We start from the raw sequence: 15,029 nt of genomic DNA, 5'->3' as shown, positions 1-15,029 counted from the left end.
AAGACGTGGGACGAAGTGCTGAGGCACGGCCATTGGGCAGCGCGGTGCGTGCACACCAGCCCCTTTAATTTCATGAATGCCGGCCTCCACTCGCTGCCCCCACCAGACACCAGGGAGTCAGAAGCAGTGGTAAGTCGGGGGGGGGGAGTGTTATATGGGAGGCATAAGGCTTTTCTGGAGGCAGAGTGCCCCATGATATGCCTTTCAACCCCCTTTATGCCACTCTGCCTCTAGAAATGCCTTTTAACCCCCTATATGCCACTCTGCCTCCAGATAAGCCTTATAGCCCCTATATGCCACTCTGTCCCATGACATGCCTTTTAACCCTCTATATGCCATTTCTGTGTACGTGTATATGTGTGTGTAAGGGCAGTATATGTGTGTGTGAGGGCACTGTATGTGTATGTGTGTTTATGGGCAGGTGTGTGTGAGGGCAGTGTATGTGTAAATGTGTGTGTAAAGACAGTGTATGTAATACAAAGCGTGTTTTAAGTGGTGATGAAAGCACGACATTGTAAAGTGCAATTGCTTGTATCAGTGAGTTCTGCAAGCTTTAAAAAAAAAAAAACAGTGTCCCTCTTTCTCATTTTGAAATGTTGGGAGGTATGCATTTTGTGACTTACAAGGTTACAGAGTGCTGCAAACATGAACTCCTGGCAGAGACCGGCATCAGGGGAGGAAAGTGGGACATTTGGGTAGTATGGTGTAGCATTCCACTGGGGAATATCTGCATAGCATTGATACTGAATGTTTGACTAAAACTGATTGATTCATTCACCCTGACGCAGGTCTGTTCTTTTTGTATAATATCAATAAAGTTTTCGCCAGGCCAGCGCGTTTCATCGGGAAGTTGGGCGCTACAAGATGAGGTCACACGAGGCGGTCTTTTTTTTATGACGCATTGGCAGTCCACGCTTCCCTTTAGCTTCAAGGGTAAAAGGGAAGGCGATTTTCTCTTATAAGATAACTTTTTTCTGTCTATATGCATGCGTATATTTTTTGTTTTTTTATATAAAGTTGTGTTTTAGGCGCGATTTCCGTAAAGAAAGAAGAATGGTCGTAGCCGGTAAGACAAGCGTTATAGCGGCTGGGGTATGTGGAGCCTTGTTTCTCGGCTACTGCATTTACTTTGATCGCAAGAGACGGAGTGACCCTGACTTCAAGAACAGATTGCGAGAGAGTATGGCCCATTTATTTTTGTTTCTGTATATTTCTATGCCAAATTTAATGTCTATATATCTTTGAATATCGAAAAGGTATGAAGGGGCAATTATTTGTCAAGTGTATTATGCCCAGTGTGTTTAATTATTCAGTAGTATGGTCATGTACTGATTTAAAATAGCTGTGCAATATTTTATTTAAGCATGCTTGTTGCTTAAAGACTTTTGCAAGCTTTGCATATGAAATACATTAGTTAAGGGATCATAATTTTGCCCTTGATGCTTAAATTAATGCTTTTCTTAGCTTTGGTTATTTTAACCCTTTCATGACCATTTCCCCCATTTTGCACTTAATGACGAGCAGTTTTTGTGCATTTTCTGTGACTTCATTCAATTCTGATTGCTCACTTACTCATTTAGTATACATACACACACACACACACACACTATAAATAATTTAAGGTTTTACATTTTTAACAAACCCGTTCTATCCAAATATAGCATTCCAGTGCATGTTTTTTTTCCCTAGGTATGTTAAATTACTAAAACAACTTGTAATTTGTATGCAGGAGTACCCCATATGCATGGTTACTGCCTGTATGCCTTATACCCCCAGATATGCCACTCTGCCTCCCCAGATATGCCTCCTAACCCCCTATATGCCATTGTGCCCCTGATATGCCTTATACCCCTGATATGCCACTCTGCACCCCCCCCCCCCCCCGACATTAACCCCTCCGTGCTCCAGATTCCTTGGTGTCTAGTAGGGGCAGCCTGTGTACGTCTGCGCAATCCACACACACAGACAAACCTCCGCTGCTGCTGGCCGGTACTTCGGCCACGACACACTGTGCTCCATCATAGAAGACCCGGCGGAGAGTGGAGAATAGTAGCGGAGGATGTCTGTGCGCATTGCACAGATGCCTGCCGGCTGTCAGAGAGTAGTAGTTAGGGGCATATTGGCCTGTCCCATGCAGCTGATTCCACAAGCGCTTTCCAAAGTTAGTGTACCAGAAAGAAAGCATTTTTCATATTCACTTTTCACCATGCTTATTTGGATATGTGCAGCAACAAAATAGGTCTAGATTTTTGGTCAGTAACAACCCCGAGTACTGCAATACAACACATGCTTGTATAAGTCATGTTTCCTGGACATTGTGGAGTCAAGACTGGAACATGCGCATTTAAATTTTTTAACTTTTTTATTTACTTATATGTATAGCTATCAGATCACTTGTCAGTGGCCTAAACTTGTCACTTACATTGATCAGGGAGACCAATCAATCAGCGACTTAAAGTGTCACTGAAAAGTGATCAGTCAATAACTTTCAATGCTGATGCTCTAAAGGAGCACAACATTGACTGATTTTTATTTTCATGTTTGTTGAAGCAATACAACATAAACCACACTTCTTTAGTGCTGCACCACTTTGTACAGTACTGTAGTTAATCCCTTCATGACGAGGCTTATTTTACATCATGAAGACTCAAGCTTGTATATTTAACCATTATTTTTGGACACAATAAAACCCATATAATAAGACACATGCTAATGTCTTATGGTCACAGACACCTTAGTTACAGTAGAGACCTGCCACGGCGCTGCCTATCTTTTTCTATTATGAATCCGGCATTCTTTGCTTTCCAGCAGGGGCAGTGACGTGCCCAGAGATATCACGTAATGTGTGTTATGTGACCCTGCTGGGTGTCTCACGGCACTCTCTTTATTGTCTCCCTGCAAGAAAGCATCGGGTGCTATAGCATCCGTGGTCGGTTTCGTCTTAACCTCTTGTCTTTTTTTGACGTTTTTTCTTGAGACAGTTAAGTGGAACAGCATCCCATCAGCAATACAAGCAAATACTCGAGTGAAGTTATACATGTATAGGATAGACACAAAGGTATCCTGGATCTGGCCAAAACTCCTTAAGATCCAAGTCTTTAAAAGAGGGGAAAAAATCACATAGGTGGGCCACATGGTTGTGTGCTTTCCCTGTCTATATACAGTACATGTGCTACTGTAGTCTCTTACGAAGTGTGTATTTTAGGCATTATACCTGCAGTTAACTCTGTCCTGTTTTACCAGTTTTAAATAAGTGTTGATCTAAAGAAGAACATTGTAATTAATACGTTTAAATTTCAGATTTGTTTTTTCACTTTGCTCTAATATCCATTTATTTTCCCTACTTGCCTCTTGTATGCAAAAATGCTTAATATTCATTTGAGCATTTTCTTCTATTTCTTTTTTGCAGAGAGACGAAAACAAAAGCTTGCTAAAGAGAAAGCAGTGCTGTCAAAAGTATGTTTTTTGTTTTTTTTTACTAATTCAAATATATATTAAATATATAAAGTGCTGATTTATAATATAGTTTGTACTAGAGGGACTGCATTGGGATGTGGGTCCCACAGGACCCGTCAAAAAACAGGAGGTCAGACAATGTACCTGTGGGTCCCAGTAATCCCACACACTCCCGAAAGGCTGCCTTCGCTTTGCTCGCACACAGCGTCTCTTCTCTTGATCCACCCAGGAACCCAGCGGAGTCACGTGAATTTACGTCACGTCACACGACTCTGCTTCCCCTGGGCGGGACAAGAGAAGAGACGCTGTGTGCGAGCAACGCGAAGACAGTTCAGGTAAGGGGGTAGAGTAGTTTGTATGAACGAGTATGTGTGATTGAGAGAATGAATGAGGGAATTAAATTCTTCACGATTTCTAAAAGCTGTGACAGAATATTTGCGGGAGCCACGGGATTAGACACTTGGCTGGAGTGGAACACGTGCTGCGGGAGCAGCCAGTAATGGTCAGAAATTCAGTGGGAGCGAGATTAATTATTCCAATCCAATATATGTTTAATTATCCTCATTGTGTTAGATAAATTGAATGCCTCCCCCAATAGAAAGGGTAGAAGCTGCCACCCTCTTGGTAAAGTTAAACTTCCTTTTTATATTTAACCCCTTCATGACAAAGCCAGTACATGTATGGGCTCACAATGCATTGTCATTAATGAGTTTATGGACAACCAGTTGTCCTTACGGGGTATGAGACTCTAATTTTAGATTCTGTCCCCATAGAGCTGCAGGTGTCCTTTAAAATAGTTTACATGAGGTTCCCTCCAGACCCTTGACAGAGACATATACCAGGAGCTGTAAATTCTTACCTAAAGTACGTGTGTGGGGGGGAAAAATACACACAAAATACTACTGCAAACTTTGACAAAGGCTGGTGGTAAAATGTGTGCATGCAAATAGTTAAAATACCACATTTGAAATATACTGGGCTGTCTAATTTTCAAAAATATGTTTTTAATGGGGGCATTGAGCCTGAACCAGGGCATTGGGACAGGATCACCAAATGTCAAAAGTTCAACATTGAAATATGTTCATGCCCCAAATGTGGCCTTTTAGCCTTAACAACCCAGCAAACCCATGCATGTCGGGTATCGCTGTACTGAGGAGATGTTGCTGAACACATATTGGGGTGTTGTGTGACAGTGACAACAAATGTGTTCAGCAACATCTCCTGAGTACAGTGATACTCCCCATGCATGGGTTTGTTGGGTTGTTTGCTTGCTAAAAGGCCACATTTTGGGACGTGTGCATTTTTGAAATTGGAAATTTTTCATGTGGTCATCCTGCCCTCTGTTAGTTGGGACATTGTTGAACCTGTACGAGAATTGTTTGAAGATATGGCGCTAATTTTAGGACTTGCTTATAAAAGAATATATATATATATATATATTATACTCACTTGCCACTTTCTTAGGTAGACCTGTTTAAGTGCTTGTAAACACATTTAGCTAATCAACCAATCACATGGCAGCAACTCAATGCATTTAGGCATGTAGACGTGGTCAAGACAACATGCTGTAGTTCAAATTGAGCATCAGAATCAGAAAGCGAAAAAAGTGATCGTAGATAGAGGTCTTGCTATAACTAGAGGCGAAGTGGTTGTGTAGTTACTGTTAGTTTGATATACCCAGAACGTGCGTTACAGGGTGAAATGGTAAGGGGAGTAGGAGCAGCAGGGAATGTGGACAAGAATATTGCACAGCGTATTCAAGATGTGGTCTTACCATTGATTTATAAAGAGGCAAAATTATATTTTTATCCCACAAATTGATGCCCCTTTTTATGACCATACCTTAGGGACCTTAGCAACTGCTGACTGGCATTGCACGTTGTTGCCTAGTTTGTTGTCTATAACAATTCCCAAATCCTTCTCATTTGTTGTTATCCCTAATTCAGTACCATTTACGGTGTGAGTTGCTTGTGCAGTCCTTGTCTCAAGGTCCATAACTTTCCATTTATCTACATTAAAACCTATTGTGTGGAACCATGACAAACGCCTTGCAACATCCAAGTAGATTACATCCACTGCAACACCCTGATCTACACTTCTACTTAAATATTTTTTAGAATTAAATACAACTAAGTTTGACATGACCTATTGAGAAGGAAGGAAGCAGCAGAGAGAAAAAGAAATAAAAAGAGAATGTGATGGGTAAATGGGTGTGTAATGTAGTAGACCCTTGTCACACATATACTTGACTTTCCCATTTGATTATAAATTATATAAACTGATAAAACATACACAATGCATAGGAGAAACACTATATATATATATATATATATATATATATATATATATATATATATATATATATATATATATAATCTCAATTAGATGGAGATAAATATACACTGAGAGATATAACATAGATATGGCATACATAGTTAAATAGTACATAAGGTTGAAAAGACCTCAGTCTGTCAAGTTCAACCCTTCCACCTAACTCTCGTACTCTTGATCCAAATGAAGGAAAAAAAATTCCCAATTAAGCTACTTCGAATTCTGGGGACCTGCTGCTTACCTCTGTGTTGTGTCCCTTGATCTGTCGAGGTGACACAGGAACTCAGTGGAGTCACGTGAATGTAAATCACATGACTCCGCTCCGTTCATGTGCGAGCAACGCAGAGGGTAACAGCGGCCCCCACGAGAGTCTGCGAGTGGCACCAGAAGATCTGCAGTTTAGGTAAGGGTGGGGGAGTAAATGAATGAATGAATGTGTGTGTGATAGCATGGATGTGTGTGTAGGGGGCACAGGGAGGCTGAAAGTGATGGCCGTGTACTGGCTGCCTGAGCATGATAGGAGTGTGATTGCTAACAATTTCTAGCAGCTAACATTAATCACACTCATACCATGCCCAGGCAGCCAGTACAATGACTTTTTTTTTTCAATTTCGGCCCCCAAAATTAAGGTGCGTCTTACACTTGGGGGGAAATACGGTAATTCTATTTATAGCCCTGTATGGCATGCCTTTCTAAAAAAATAACCAGACCCTTTTGAAGGTATCTAATGTATTTGATAACACCACCTCCCATGGAAGTGAATTCCATACCTTTTTATTGTCCTTACTGTAAAAAATCGCTTCCTTTGTTTATGAAATCACCGCTCTTCCAGTCTCTCTTCCCTCTTAGGGAACTCTTAAACATGTTGTTAATGCCAGTGATGTCACAATGACATCACTTTGCTCAGTTTGTTTTTTAATTATTGTATTTTAGTGATTTTTTTTTTTTTAATCACTAACCTTTTTTTTTTTTTTTATTTTTTTTTTTTTCTCAGTTTCATTTTTCAACATGGGAGGAGGGTGAGTAACATGGTTTCTCATTCTCCTCCCTGCGATTCCCCCTTCACCGATCACACTGTGATCTCTATACAAGTCCCCACAGACTTGCATAGAGATCAGTGTCTGTGCCTCATCGGAGCAACTGGATATCCCTGCAGGGGATATCCTGTACTTCGATGACCTTCCGGGTGATGTCGGCAGTGACGCGACCTGGAAGGGAATGCCCAATCGCGTGATCGGCATTTAAAAATGTAACAGTTTTCCGTCTTTCGTGACGGAAGCGGTAACATCAGATCGGGCAGCAGAAGGCCAGCGATGTTGACTTCTGCTGTCAGGGGGAAGTCTAGGCTGTCCAACAGCCTGATCTCCCGTGCAGCAGCGTGATTACACGCTGGCTTTCTCTAAAACTAATGATGGTGTTTCATCATTGTTAAAATTCCTATTTTGCTAGTTCTGCCCCTTCCATTTTCCACCCAGGGCTGTGATTGCTCAATAAGAGAACCTGTTTCTTAAAGCCCTGCATATAACACCCAGAGATTAATATTTTCTGGGGCAGTTGTGTTAATTGAGCCTATTGTTAACCCATTAGGCAAAGAAAAAAACTGCCCTTTCCAATCGCCTGTTTATATAAAAGCTCTTTCATTTTGTCAGTGTATATACTGTATGTAGACCCTTTACTTGCAAACAGCTGTTTGAACGCATACCTGGTATATGTGACTAATCGTATATATATATTTTTTTTTCTTAGTTACCTGATCTAAAAGATGCTGAGTCTGTCCAGAAATTTTTCCTTGAAGAGATTCAACTTGGAGAAGAGCTACTGGCTCAAGGTTGTTATCTAAACTTAACTACGACATCTGTTATTAGACTTAAATCTTGGTCATCTATGTACCCCAAGCCACACCAACCTACTTTTTCAGCTAATGGGTAACCCAATCTTGATGACAAACGAAAACAAGCAAACATTTTTCTAGCTAACAGTTTTACAACTTATTGTGCCATTCTGAATACCTGATGCCATTTTTATGGGTGTATCAACTGCTTTATAGATCGGTTTGACGTTCTGCTGTAGTAGTATCTTCCCTGGTATAGTGAAATCCAGACAGTGACATCATCGTACCAAATTTCTCCAAAGCAAGGGTCCAACGTAACAGAAGAATACTTTTTTCAAACCCCAATTGCGATGTTACTATGTAGCATAATAGTCTGCTATAAAACTACACGGATATACAGGTTTGTTGTAGTACTTCTATTACACCCCATGACTGCACTAGAGGTTTTTGTGTTAACCCCTTAACGTCCACTGGCAGGTCAGGCACGTCATGAACGGTCAATTAACGACCTATGACGTGTCTGATATGTAATTTCATTAAACAATCTTAGAAAGTTATCTACAATCACTTTCTTCGCTTAAACGGTGTTGCTGTAACACCGGGACCGACATCATGGGCTATGTCTGGCCCCTCCCTGTGGGCGTCAACATCCTGTTTTAAAAAGTTTAGGAGGCAATCAACGATCACCTAAACTTCAATGATGTTGCTGAAATGCTTCGATCACTCACTGCGAGTGATTTTGCAGTGAGTTTGAAAAGTTGGAAATGTTTGCCAGAGGGTCTCCAGACCCTCTAGAGAACTCTTGCTCCACTTACAGGTACTGCATTCAACTGTGCAAGTCAATGGAGTCCAGCTTTCTAATCAGTGTGATTAGTAAAATAAATAAAAAAAAATATAAATAAGAAAAAAAATAGTTAAACTGTAAAATGTAAAAATAATTTCCCACTGATGTCACCATCAGGGGAAACGTCAAGTTCCCAAAAATGTAAAAAAAAAAAAATTATTAAAGGCAAAAAAAATTTTTTTTATATACATTTGTGAGCAAGTCCTAAAATTAGCACATCAGCTTCAAACAATTCTTGCATGGAAAGAGTTAGAATACTGGCATGTTAAATGCCCATTGGGTGTCTTTTAAAAAAAATGAGTTAATGTCCCAATTAACACAGGGGGCAGGATGACTACATGTTGCTCTGTGGGATGTTCAAAGATCCAGATATTTTTTTTAGAGCCCAGCCCTGATCTGTGCCTCTCCACATGTTTGTTACCTGCTTGGAGAGATCCTTGGTCTTCATGGTGCCCCTTGCTCAGTGGTGTTGCAGACTCTGGGGCCTTCCAGATCACGTGTGTGTGTATACTGATATCATGTGGAACTTACACTGCACACAGGTAGACTAAGTAATTATTTGACTTCTGAAGCTAATTGGTTGCACCAGTTCTTATTTAGTGGCTTTATAGCAAAGATGGTGCATACATATTCGTGCACCATCTTTCTATTTTAATTTTTTTGATTTATTTTTTTTACTTATTTTCTTCATTTTACTTACACAAAATTGTTCAAATAGGTTATGTCCAATGCATGAAATTCAAATAGAAATACTTCTTAATTCCAGTTTGTAATGCTACAAAATGGGAAAACTGCCAGCAAATGCCAAGGGAGGGTAATCTTGCAGTTGGTAATGGTTTGGGTTACTGGAAATATTTGTCACAGGTTAAATTGTAATTATATATGGCCTTCTCTTTTCCTGATGTGAACGCCAAAGTAAAAAAAGGAGTTCTAAACAAATGGGTTACATAAGCCATTAATATGGTAGGAGATGTGTATGTATGTGATGTTTGTTTCTTGTTCACAGGTGATTTTGAAAAAGGCGTTGATCATTTAACAAATGCTATTGCCGTATGCGGACAGCCCCAGCAGTTACTGCAGGTGTTGCAGCAGACACTTCCACCTCCTGTTTTCCAGATGCTCTTGACTAAATTACCAACAATTAGCCAAGTAAGTTAGTTCATGTAGTGGTCTACTGCATTGTACGTGTGTGTATTTATATATGTATATATGGAAATAAATGGGAGCACACAGGGAGTTTAAAATGCCAATCTGCAAAGTATTTTATTAGCACGTGTGATTCTGGCATTTTAAACTCCATGTGTGCTCTCATTCATTTCGATATACACTATTGCAGTAACTGGAGACTGCATCAGGGTCCTGTGTATTGGTGAGTGTGGGGTTCTCTACAGTAATGCATGTATATATAACATATTTTTTTCCATTCTTAAATGTTGATATTTGGATTAGTAAAAAAATGTCACCCCCAGAGGTTTATCAAGTAGTAACATTGTTTCTTAAAATACAAAATAATGTTATAACAAGCAATTAGTTTAATTTAGTTAATAAAATAAAGAAAATGCCAATACAAATTGTTTCAATCCAAGGTCCTGCAGTGCTTTTCCAAGCTTTATTATAAAAGAAAATACTTTAGAGCCCTCTTTCTGCTCATAAGAAAACCCTGCTGATGGCCTGTCCCCTTGTCCTTCCCACGTGTAGCACCTTCAAACAATGTCTCCCTTCTTGCAGTCTCCTTCCTAGTGTATTTCCAGTCTCCCCAAATATTGAGTAGTAGGTCCAATGGGACCAAATTTTCAAGATGGCAGCTTCAGTTGGGAACAACCACTATGTGATGAGTAGGGGGTATGACGGTGGGTGGTATACAAGGGGTTGCACAGAAAGCTGTCTGCTAGTTGGCTCTGTCTTTTAAGTGTGTAGCAAGACCATGGGCAGTGAGATGTTTTTAATATGGGTATGAAAAGACATGAGCTGAAGGTGGAAAAGCGCTTTGTGAGTTGGAAGAAGGGCGGACATGAGAGTGGATAAGTAGAAGACATGGACAAAAGAGAGCGGAGATGTAGCATGATCATGCATGTAGCAAAACCTGATCAAGCGAGTGCCCCTCGGTGTGTAGGAAAATGGGTCCACTACGAAAAGCCAGAAGAGGAGGTTGGGGATAAGGGTTTGGAGCTGGCAGAGGTGTTGGACATGTGAAAAGGAATGTTGTTTGCCCGGAATAGGGCAAACAACATAGGGTAGGACTTGGTGGGCGATCTTTCACTGTGATGTGGAGAGAGAAGAAAAGATTGAATGTCCAAAAAACAGAATGAGGAAGGAAGACTTGGTATATGCTGAAATTGTGGGCGGTGTAGTAATGTGTTGCAGGCTTTTAGGACTGAAGGAGAGAGAGCATTAAAGTACTGTTAGTGGACAGGGCAGTAAGAGAGAGCGAGAACGTGAAATATAACAAATGTAAACTAAGTAGAGACAGGCATGACATACATTTCGTCAGGTAAAAACAGGTGGAAAAAATACCATATAGCCTAGAAAAGCCCATACTGGTCTGTCTTGGTCTTTCTGTGCTTGATAACCAAAAGTAATAGGTAAACCTGGCTGAGAAAATAATACATCTGGGGCGTTCAATGTGCGGCCCGCAGTGTGTGCCGCCTAAAAAAATTGAAGCGGCCGACGTGCACACACGGTGGTCTTACCACCTCATCTCACGGCCGCACCACGGGATCGTCACGTTGGAGGAGAGCAGGAAAAAAAGAAAAGCGAAAATTTTAAGTATAAACCAAAAAAAAAAAAAAAAGTTGGGGGTTCAAGGAAAGTGGACCTATATTTAAGGGGGGTGGAATTCCATTGGGGTATTATTAAAACTTACATACAAAAGGGGAAGGCTGGGTTTTGAAATTACAAAATCAATATAAACGGGGGGGTGGCTGGGGGTAATACACATGGCAGTGGGGGCATCAATAGACAAGAGGGTGGTTGGGCATCACAAATTAATACTAAAGAGGGGCATCACATTAACCACTATAAAAGGGGTAGGGGCATCAATACACAAGGGAGGAGGGTTGGCTGGGGGCAATACATAAATCAATACACATGGGTGTGGTGGCATAAATGCACAAAGGGGGGGCAATCAGGCCCGGACTGGGACAAAAAATAGGCCCGGGCGTTTCAGACTGAGCAGCCCATTTTGTGTGAAAAAACATATATGTATATACATAATACTTGGTCATTCAACATGGGAAGCCTGAAGCCACAATTTAGTACAACTAATCCTTTAAAAAAATATTAGAGTAAATAACACAATACCTTATCTTTTCCACTAAATGATTTCAGGGCCTTGAATGTTTTCTCCCCTGAAGTCACTACAAATTCAGGAGGGCATTTTATCTCTGGATAAGTAAAAATTAAATAGTTCCCACTGTAAATTAAGGAAACAGATAAACAAACACATACACACCAGGACAGGCTTTTCCACACCGACACCCAAACACACACCAGGACAGGCTCTGCCACACCGACATCCAAACACACACACACCAGGACAGTTAAAAAAAAAAAAAAGAAATGGTTCAGCACTCAACTCCCAGGAAGCTGGGAGCTAGCAGGAAAAAAGGGCAAAACAAAAACAGAAAGCATAACAAAAATAGCAACGTTTGGCCGAAACTTTGCTTTTTTGTTTTGCTTTGTTTGAATAAAGTAACCTAAGGATTGGAAGCTGATTGGAGTGCTGGGGTTCTTTTCTGTGTTCAAACACACCAGGACAGGCTCTGCCACACCAACACCCAGACACACACATCAGGACATGCTCTGACACCTAGACACACACACCAGGACAAGCTCTGGACAGGCACACTGACAACTGGACAGGCTCTGTCACACCAACACCCAAACACACACACCAGGGCAGGCTCTGCCACACTGACGCCCAATCACAAACACCTGGACAGGCTTTGCCACACTGACACCCGCATCCGGAGGGTTTCCACGGATGGTTTCACTCAGCCTGCCTGTGGCATCTTTGCCACCAAAACAGCCTGCCTGTGGCATCTTTGCCACCAAAACAGCCTGCCTGTTGCATCTTTGCCCCCTCTTACACATCCATGCTATCACACACACATATTCATTCACTCTTTCACAAATATTTATTCACTAATTCACAGATAATCATTCACTCATTCAGATATTCATTCATACATTGATACTCATTAATTCCCTCATTCAGATACTCATTTACAAACATTCATTCACTCACTCCTTCACATATACTCATTAATTCATTCTTTCATTCAATCTCACATACTCTATACAGCCTCCCTCACCCCCTTACCTGAACTAATGATGTACGCGCCGCTCGCAGACTTCTGTAGATCTGCACAGGGGAAGCAGACGCGCAGCAGGATCATGTGACGTACGTCACATGGTTCCGTTGGATTCCTGCGTCCCCCTGCTCATGCGCGTCTGCCAGGTAAGTAGCGGGCCCGCTGCTAGAGTTGCGGGCCCGGTCGCAGTTGCTGCGGGCTTAAGGGGCAGGTGCCCCTTTTGCCCTGCATTAAGGACGGCTGCATAGGCCCAGTCAGTCTGGTCCTGACTGGGCCTATTTTAAGGTAGGGGCCTGGAGCTGCAGCTCCATTAGCCCCTAAGTCAATCCTGCCCTGCCGCGGCCTGGGCTGGCCCGGCCCGGCCCACTGGGCAAATGCCCGATGGCCAGTCCGGGCCTGGGGGCAATACACAAGGTTGTGGAGCGGAACACATGAATCAATACTAAATGGCTGGGGCATTAATACACAAGGGACAAAAATATAAAAGGGGGTTAATGACAAAGCAGTGTTAGTGGCTTTGCCTGTCCTGGTGTGGCAGTGCCTGTCCTGGTCTGGGTGTCGGTGTGGCAGAGCCTGTCCTTGTGTGTGTTTGGGTGTCGGTGTGGCAGAGCTTGTCCTGGTGTGTGTGTGTTTTCAGTCATCTGTTTCCTGGCACTTTACTTTCTGTAGGAATAAATTGAACTACTGTATTTGCTCGATTATAAGACAAGGTTTTTTCCAGAGCAAATGCTCTGAAAAATGCCCCTCGTCTTATAATCGGGGTCGTCTTATAATCAAATAGGTCTGACTATGAGACTAAGATCCAGATCCCCCGCAGCAATGCATGGGACCTGGATCCTCCTGTCTGAATGGAGACCACTCTCCCCTTACCTGAACAGCTAGTAAATGCAGAGTCATAAACCACAGTCAATATAAAAGACACTGAAAAAAAAAAGTCTCCAATGCTTCAGTTATAACATGGCAGGCGTTTCGTCAGAGGCCCAAATGCGTTGGTGTAGGAAGTTGTCTGTACCAAAATGCATCCTATACTGGACTAGTGAAAATAATAGTTTTTGTTATAGAACTTGTTCAAGCCCTGGATATGAGCACATCTGGGCTTTACGCACCACTGCTGCCTGGGTCAGCTTATTTTCTCCCCCTCCAATCCAATTCCCTATGCCCTGCAAAACCCTAGGCAACCTATCGCCTGGGTTTTTTTGAGCCCTGCTATAGTACTATATCATACCTCCCAACATTTAAAAATGTGAAAGAGGGACACAAGCAATTGCACTTTACAATGCCGCGCTCGCATCGCCACATAAAACATGCTTCATTTTTCTCAGCTCAGTCATGCATATTAAAAATAACCAACACATTGAATTTAACCAAACCAGTTTACTAAAAAAAATATTTAAACTAATCTAATACAACAGCAAAGGCAGTCTTAACACTGGTACTAATCCATGCTACTGGCCCCAGCCAGGTAATATCACACAGTAACATGCATTATCTATATCAGAGGCCTAGCCAGGTTATATTGCACAGTAACATGCATTATCTATATCAGAGCCTCAGCCAGGTAAATTACACAATAACATGCATTATCTATAGTTTTGAATAACAATTCACATGATGCTCAGCCTTCCAGGTGTCCACCATGATGCTGGTATCTGATACGTCATTGGTTAAAAATGCTCTCATATTGTGATCTCGGGGTCACCCCTGTTAGTGTTTACTCCATGACCAGAGCAGATAAGATACCTCTTATTGTGTTTGTTTGCGGGGCTCGTGTCCATTATTGGGACATCATGTAAATGTAACAGTGTGTAATTTATCAATGTTCAAATATACCGTTTCCCTTTTTCTTCTGTAATGAATTGTGCTTGAAATGGTGCTGCAGAACTGTATATTAAAATTGATAATAAATATGCTCAGTCATTTGAGTTACACTTAAATTCCTTCACCTGGCTTTACAAAAATAATACAGTATATTTTTCTAAAAATACTAGTTAAAAATTTTGATTTATTCATGTATTTTACCTTAACAGATGTTTTTTTCTTGGTCTTGCAGAGAATTGTGAGTTCTCAGAACTTAACTGAAGATGATGTGGAGTAAGAAAATGGAAAAGTATCTCTGCTCTCATTTTGCGAAGGAACAATCTAAATGTTTTTGAGCGCAAATGAGTGCAAGGGTTTTGTTCTGCTCAAGTGGAGTTGATAAGAGTTGTGTTTAGTAAAATGTGTAAGTAACATACATTGGTTTAAAAAATTTGAG

At 41.3% G+C, this 15,029-nt stretch overlaps 1 protein-coding gene across 1 annotated transcript; it reads left to right on the top strand.

Annotated features, from left to right (window-relative positions):
- Positions 1 to 1,053: 1,053 nt before the first annotated feature.
- LOC149282075 (mitochondrial import receptor subunit TOM20 homolog) lies at positions 1,054 to 14,870 on the top strand. Its single transcript, XM_089498639.1, has 5 exons — positions 1,054 to 1,180; positions 3,410 to 3,456; positions 7,534 to 7,615; positions 9,469 to 9,611; positions 14,826 to 14,870. Exons 1-5 carry the CDS (start codon positions 1,054 to 1,056, stop codon positions 14,868 to 14,870), a joined length of 444 nt encoding a protein of 147 aa, XP_089354765.1.
- Positions 14,871 to 15,029: the final 159 nt, after the last annotated feature.

This window comes from Sceloporus occidentalis, unplaced genomic scaffold (genome assembly GCF_023333645.1).
Source record: "Sceloporus occidentalis isolate IW3139 unplaced genomic scaffold, rSceOcc1.0.p SCAF_123, whole genome shotgun sequence".
In the NCBI taxonomy this organism is placed as follows: Eukaryota; Metazoa; Chordata; class Lepidosauria; order Squamata; family Phrynosomatidae; genus Sceloporus; species Sceloporus occidentalis.
This window is presented reverse-complemented; position numbering and strand designations above follow the sequence as displayed.

Bases quoted from the DNA above. Each gene is read 5' to 3' on its own strand.
- LOC149282075 (XM_089498639.1), top strand. From the start codon at position 1,054: ATGGTCGTAGCCGGTAAGACAAGCGTTATAGCGGCTGGGGTATGTGGA. The intron at 3,457-7,533 runs GTATGTTTTTTG...TTTTTTTCTTAG, and splicing joins AGAAAGCAGTGCTGTCAAAA to TTACCTGATCTAAAAGATGC. The intron at 7,616-9,468 runs GTTGTTATCTAA...TCTTGTTCACAG, and splicing joins AGAAGAGCTACTGGCTCAAG to GTGATTTTGAAAAAGGCGTT.